Genomic DNA, 7,531 nt, shown 5'->3' on the forward strand with positions numbered 1-7,531 from the left:
GTGGCCTTGTTCCCAAAAGTTGCTGCAGATGTGAGCCGAAAAGCTGGAAACGCGTATCTAAGATGTCGCATAACCACTTTTTGAAGAGTGAGAACAAGCCCAAAAGTTCAATTAGTAAGCTGGCAGAATTGCTGAAAAAGTTAGATGCAACTAGAAAGAAGTTAAAATGGTGGAAAATTCGTATCCAAGGATTATAAAATATAAAAAATAACTTTTGAGTTGTTCTGGCAACAGCTGGAAGCCCGTATAAAATAACTACAGGTAATTGAGGTAAAAACAAGAGGGTTGTGCAGTTACACCTAGGAAGTCTAACGGATGAACCTTCGGGTCTTTTCTTAGACTTCAGGATGTCGAAGGGTCCCGAAGGCCAGCCGATAAAGCGTACCTTGCTCCTGGACCTCGTCGACGGTGTCCTGGTGCCTCCGAAGTCGTTCCGACGGGACGTCGTCAGGGATGCACTGAAGTACGAGGCTCGTCCCGGAGACATCTTTCTGGCCACGTATCCCAAGACCGGAGCCACGTGGACGCAGTACACGCTGTGGTGCCTGCTAAATCTAAAACACGGCCGAGGAGCCGACAACGAAGTGCCCTCGTTCGCCGACATAATGACTAAGTGTGCGCCTTTCCTGGAACTGGTGAGATGCCGATACGTGCATTAACGTCATAGACTGCACAAAACTTTTGCGGATAGTGCACAGTCGGTCGATCTCGCACTGTTCTCAAGTTGAATGCTTAATGATAGCAGGCGGACAACCTACAGTGGACAGTTTTGCTGTACTTGAAGCGCAGCCTACGATTGAAGGCCGTATTTCCCAGAAACCAAAGATGTATATACTTACTCCTTTTACTGCTCACAGAAATCATTAGGGACGTGTAGGCTGGCCAGTAAGCACTGGACAACATAAGATGGTCGAAAGAGCCTATTTACTGAATTATTAGCTTCCGACAGCACCATTGTTTTTGAACGAGCAGTTACGAACTATTGTATGACCATGCATGACCTAGTAGGCAGACCAGTCTCACGGTTTGATCTTTGAGTTCCTCATACGCGGCTAAAGCAGCAGCCCGTTCTTACTACCTATGCCCTCGCAGGTCGGCCGCAAAGTTGTCGAGGACCTGGCGGAGCCGCGGATTATCAAGCATCACCTGACATTCACTGCCTCGCCGTACCACCCAGACGCCAAGTACGTGGTCATCGTTCGGAACCCATTCGACAGCGCGGTCTCCTTCTACCACCACTGCATGGGAGATCGCATCAATCTCGCGATGCGAGCAGACACGACATTCGATGAGTTTTTCGAAGACTTCATGGATGGCCACGTACCTTTCGGCCATTATTTCGAGCACGTTCTCTCCTGGTATGCCCATCGCAATGATCTCAACGTTTTCTTCTTTTATTACGAGGACTTCAAGCGCGACCCGGAGCGCACAGTACTCGCATTGGCCAAATTCGTGGATCAGAGCGTCTGGGGGATGTTGCGGGCGGACAGAAGACTTCTAGACCAAGTACTGCAACACATCTCCTTCAGCAACCTAAAGTCTAGCGTCTCAATCGTTGGTGACGTTCATCACACAATGCATGGTAGTAAATCGAGTGCAGCAGAAAGTTCCGAAGATGCACCCGGGAGACGGGGAAGTGGTGGTGCAGATAACACATCGAACGATGGGGGATGCAGAAATGCTTACAGTGAAGTGAAGTGTGATAGCCCCGCTGACGGCGACGACTCCGGTGAGTCTCCGGTGTCCCTGAGCAACTTTTTTCGAAAAGGCAAGGTGGGGGACTGGAGAAGCATCTTCAAACCGGAACAGGAAATGCGCCTTCGTGACATGTACGATAGGCGCATGAGTGGGACGGAGATGTGGGACGTGTGGAAAGAGTACCTGTGTTGAGAGAGCAACTGGCAGACACTGCGAGCGACCAGGTGACCGCTCAACGGTTGCTTACGGCAATGCATTCGATTGTATCGTTGAGATCATTAAAAAGTGAGTATGTTGAAAAGGAAGCTTGGAAAAAAACTTGTACACCTTGTGCACGGTGCAGGACTCTCTAAAACCGCTATAATGCGGAATTGAAGACCTAAACATTTCACGACCGGCACGTGCTTTTCAAACACAGTCATGACCACAACGCCACCGCTCTCTCACGCATGAAGAAGAGATGACACTAAAGCACGTACAACAGCAATAAAAGACGACGTCCAGCGCTGGGCTGAACATCTGCCTCGATCGTCTTTTAGCGTATCTCGACTGCATTTGCTTTGTCGAACATGCTGGCTTCCTAACTAAATGTGGCAGCCTTGCATCGTCCTCATGCGAGTAACTTTCTTGGCCCCCTGCTCAGTAGCATTGAGGACGGAATTTAAGGAACTTTTGATTTCAGCCTTGTTTTCTTTTCATGGCCTGGCTACGTTGTGGTACCCCCGGCGAAAAGGTGAGAGGATGTAGAGTTAATCCAGTGAGACCCTGTCATGGTACCATCACAACCACCTGCTGGAACGTGGCAAACATAGACTATCTTTGACAGAATGTTCTTCTCAAAAATACGTACAGTACCGGACTCTTATTTCAAAAGTCAATGCACTCCGTCTGAACAGAATATACAGATGCTGCTTCAAACCTCACTGGTGATGAAATCGCTCCTAGAATATTGTGTAGTGAGCTTCGGCTTTACTCTAATAACACTCATCATGGTGTAATGCTTATAATAACGGGCTCAAAAAAAGTTGGACGTTGCCATATTAGTGCACTGTGTATTTTGCCTGCGTTCCATGGATAGACAATCAGCCCGCGCATGATTTCACAGGAGTAGCATGCTCCAGCTGTCTTGGTTTAAAAACAAACGAAATGCGTCGGCACAGAAAAGCGGCATCTGCTTTTCATACGCTTAAAAATAATACAAGGTCGCTGAAGACTAGCTGAAATTGGCCTTTGTCGATGCTGCTCTGACCGAAAACACCGGTTGTATAAGACACGAAAGGCCAAAATAAATTCTATCTCACTAGCAAACTGCATGATAGCGTCAATAACTTCTTTTTTTGTGAGTATGCATCTCTTAAGGCTATGAGCCACGCACATTTCAATTCTTAACGTTGATCATGGAGCCCTCCCTGTGACTGATGCAACGAGTTTGAACGGGACAGGGGAAGAAATATGCAGTGTTTAAACCTAATTTCGTCAGCAATATATGCGACTTCTGTTGCCAAACAAGCGTTACATAGTCACAATGGGCAATATGATCGCTTTTTTTTTTTAATTCTAGGAACACAAAAACGAAACAGCTATTGCACAATCGTTGCATGCTTCTTGTAAATTGTTGCCTCGAAAGGGAGTGACTGCAGTAAAAAAAAAAAATTGCTTGTTACTCGTGAAACGGTGTCCTTAATTTCTGCGATATGTTCCGCCATTTTGGAAACGAATCTCTAAAGCAGCATAACTGCTCCTCATGTAAAAAGCAGGATGTATATAATGTTGGAACTCGACCAAAATAAAACGTCGAAATCAGGAATGATTTCAGTAGCAAGGTTGCTTGGAAGCCCCCTTCATAAGAAATATTTTATCTAGGTGATTGGTCCGCGCATTGCTGTTAGTGAAGCGAGTGACAAAATTTAATTTATCTCTTTGTTTCGATGGAGGCGAAACGAAGAGGCGTCCGTGTGCTGTGCGATGCCAGCGCACGTTAAAGATCCCCAGGTGGTCGAAATTACTCCGTAGCCCTCCACTATGGCTCCTCTTTCGCTCTATTCACTTTCACTCCCACCTTCCTCCCTTCTCCTACGGCGCAGTTCAGGTGTCCGCAGAATTAAATGTGACAGATACTGCGCCTTTCCCTTCCTGTGAACCAATTATTGTTATTATTATTATTATTATTATTATTATTATTATTATTATTATTATTATTATTATTATTATTATTATTATTATTATTATTAGAACCTGACTTGAATAGGGTGAGTAAGCTTTCCCTACTAAGGCCGCTGGTAAAAAAAAAATAAAAATATGGAGCAAGGTAATGTACCTTTAGAACTTCTTGTTAGGATAGATGGTGGGTGTTGTAACGAAAACGAAATAGTGCAGACATGCCCTTCCCAAGAAAAGACCAAAACAATCCTGTGCTAGTCTTTTCTTGCGGTCGCTATGTTTGCGCTATTGATTTTTGTTACACCTTGTATTTTTTAAGTGTACAACATATGTGTTCAGCTGCGTACTGAACATTGCTAAATAAGTTTCTTCCTTTCGGTCATCGGCTTCAGTGCGACTTTATCTATGTATTCAGCCATTCGATCAATCGAACTTTCTCAAGTATACCATGCAGCGTCTCAGGGCATAGAAGAGAATTCGGGTATAGAAGTTTATTTTTTCCGCTTACCGCTGTGGCTTCCCGAGATACGGAAAGAAAAACTGGTGGCGAAGTACTGGAAGTGTAAATTAGGTGACGGTGTGAACTTCGTAAAGTGAGTGTAGGCCAGATGGGTTTTCCCAGTTCTGTATTCCTGTTGGCGGAGAGCGTAGCTTGCAAGCGCAAATTCGCGGAAACTCTCGCAAACGGGGGGGGGGGGGGGGGGGGGGGTGAAGAAGAAAAAGGGCAGACGACACGAATCCTCACTTCAAGGTTCCTCTCCTCGTGCGCCGGTCTGCAATGATTCGTGAGCCGGTTAAATAGGAAATATGGCACTCCGCAGGTGTGTGATAACGCGTAGCCGTTTGCACTATAGGTGCAATTCACTCTTTACAACGTGGTCCTTGCGGATTTTCTTTACCAGCCTTAGAAGAGCGCTCGCTCGCTGACGAATGCTGAGCATGAAAAAACGAAAGCAGCGAATTTTTTTCTTTTCATTAATTGCCACAAGAGCTATCGTTGCCTTCTTCGATGAGTGAATGCGAATCCAAAAGCGAGCGTACACTGGCGCCACCTTTATTCCTTAGGGAAGCGGGCCACCTAGACAAAAAGGCGGAATATTGGGCGGACCGAAGTATAGGTCGACCACATGAAGCCGCACAGAACCGCATACCAGTTCTAAAAATAAAAAAAGAAACGAGAATCACTGTTTGGCCTAAACTTCGATTTTTACGGCAGGCGTGGCGCAAGCATGAGCTTTCCGCCTGCGTAGGTTAGGTAGACGGAGTCAACTGTTTCTGACGTAAGTCCGGATCTCACTGCAAGGAGATAAATTCCCTGTTTACAACTCAAACAAAGTAAGTTTCGGCCCATGTTAGAACAATATTTAAAGTCGTCGTAAAGCCACGAATACGAAGAAAATCACTTTGCGATGAAATGCTCTGGGCGGAAAAAGCCAGAAAGACGGTTTGGGGAGGAGTCGGTGAATGGCGTCGATGGGGCTCCTGATGATGGCAGCGTGTTGACAACCCCTGGTGGACGCTCTCTGCAGGAAACTTTTCCTCGAAAAAACAGCGTCATCATTCCCGTACCACCACTTTGCATTCTGCTCCAGAGCTCGGTTGGCAGCACATCATCCTCGCCCACAAACTCGCGAAAACGACGGACTGGAGGGCGGGGGGTATGATTAGGGCTAACGACGTCGTTATTAATGTGCTCGCGTGATGGAAACACTCGAAAAAGTGGGAAACGCGAACCTAACAAGATCTACGGGTTCTACGTTCATCTATCCATTAGAGAGAGAAAAAAAATGAGCCTGTTGGGAGAGAGAGGGAGGGTACCGGAAAAGAGAACTACTAGTCCCATGCACCTTCCCCCCCCCCCCCCCCCCTTTCCTTCCCTTACAGACATACGCCCTCTCCACTGGTATACGGGGCGTTGCGAGTCGCACTCCTTAATACTCCGTCAACCACGCCCGATTAAATTTGCGTTCGTTACTGGCAACAACAGAATGCACTTTGGAATGATCGCCACCTACGGGCACGAGTTGATTTGTGTTCTTCACGTCCACTTCCGCGTGGCAAGGGAAAACAAAACAAGTAAAGGACTGCCGTTGTTGTTGGTTTGCAAAACGGGAATGCCAGTGCTATTTAGGCGCCAAACAGAGGCCTATATGTGTGGCATGCCCTTAGGTTGCTTACATAAACCAGATAGGGGATACATTCATAAGGTATACACATTCAACTATAACGCGCACGGGCTGTTTCGAACACGCATTGGCATACTTTATGGCTCAGATGTTGATAAGACAGATTGGCGGCAGGTGTTGTTTGCTAAGGCTCGATCTTCTCCTGAAATATTTGCTTCATCAACTCATGCACCGACGTTAACAGCACATAGTGGTATGGTACGATGCGAAAATAGAACTAAAAAAAAAAAAAAAAGACCACCTCTGAGATGAGCGCTGCGAAATATTCCTTTCGTCCTGCGTCTGTTATCGTGCTGTCACTGCTGAGCCATTTACAAAAAATCATTACAGTCTTGACCAGCTATCCATCCTTTTTCAGTTGGCAACACATACTGCCGAACGTTTCAGCGAGCGCGTTCTAAAATTCCTTAAAGTATTTCAAATAGACCTTTCCAAGAGGACACTCTGAGCGGCGGCGTACATTAGTCACATAGTTAATCATAGTAATCATAGGTTGTCAATTGCATAGTATTCCTAATAAACTTTAAGATTAACAATGACTAGTGGTCAGTACCAGCAAGGTCGTAGCCATGAGCAAAACAATGGCGAACAATTTTTGAAACAAGGCAAAGTCGTTCTTCAAGGTACGTTGAACGACAATTCCATCAGTTACTGCATTCACAAAAAAATTGATTCTCTATTGTTTTGATATAATTTATGGTATTTTTCATCTTAAATCACAGTGGAAGGGCTGTGGGTGGGCCTAAATTTGTCCTACAGCAAGGGGATCATTTATGCGTGAAAACATTGAAAGAAATTTGTTTTTTCTCTGTACGCTATTCAAACTCCTGACGTCCTCACGGAAAACGACTGGCTTTGGCGGTGCAGCCTTTCCTCCGAGAGTTGGGCTTAAAAATGGATGTCGACGCACGCATTTTGCCTGCGACAACTGCCGGTGATAGCGCCACCTGTATCTGCTTAAAAGAGGCAGCAGTGCAAACACGGGACAAAATATAGGAACGAACAAAAGATGCGCTGACTTACAAAGGCATTTATTTGAAAAAAAAAAAAAAAGCACTCATGTACATTAAGCAGGTTCGAGCAAACTGTCAGCTGAGTGAACATCAGGGGCGGTGTGAAGGGCCGCATAAAATCGATAAAGCTAAAAATTTGGCAACCTATATAAAGGTTTCAAAAAGGGACGCTGGCTGTGCGAAGAGTGACATGTGAAATGAAAATGACAAGATGTAAGGGAATGACGGATAAAGGGCATGGGGTTGCGTAAAAAGGAAGAAGTGGATATCACTTTATCTAGAAAGAATAAAGAAATTTTGTTCTAAAAGAGATATGATTACTTTTGCACATGGGAAGTCTTGTTTTATTATAGTTTGATGATGAATGAACTGCTAACACAAGTGTTTCCACGTTTTTCAGTCAGGTAGGCTTCACGTATCTCCCGCGTACGGTTACCGCGATGTCTTTCGAAATCGTCGTCGAGGGCTGACACG

General features: G+C 45.5%; 1 protein-coding gene across 1 annotated transcript; it reads left to right on the forward strand.

Annotated features, from left to right (window-relative positions):
* Positions 1-347: 347 nt before the first annotated feature.
* LOC146175475 (sulfotransferase 1C2-like) lies at positions 348-2,022 on the forward strand. The gene is made up of 2 exons (XM_084581863.1): positions 348-635; positions 1,093-2,022. Exons 1-2 carry the CDS (start codon positions 348-350, stop codon positions 1,888-1,890), a joined length of 1,086 nt encoding a protein of 361 aa, XP_084437989.1. The 3' UTR covers positions 1,891-2,022.
* Positions 2,023-7,531: the final 5,509 nt, after the last annotated feature.

This window comes from Amblyomma maculatum, chromosome 10 (assembly GCF_055883805.1).
Source record: "Amblyomma maculatum isolate TAMU_Amacu chromosome 10, ASM5588380v1, whole genome shotgun sequence".
In the NCBI taxonomy this organism is placed as follows: domain Eukaryota; kingdom Metazoa; phylum Arthropoda; class Arachnida; order Ixodida; family Ixodidae; genus Amblyomma; species Amblyomma maculatum.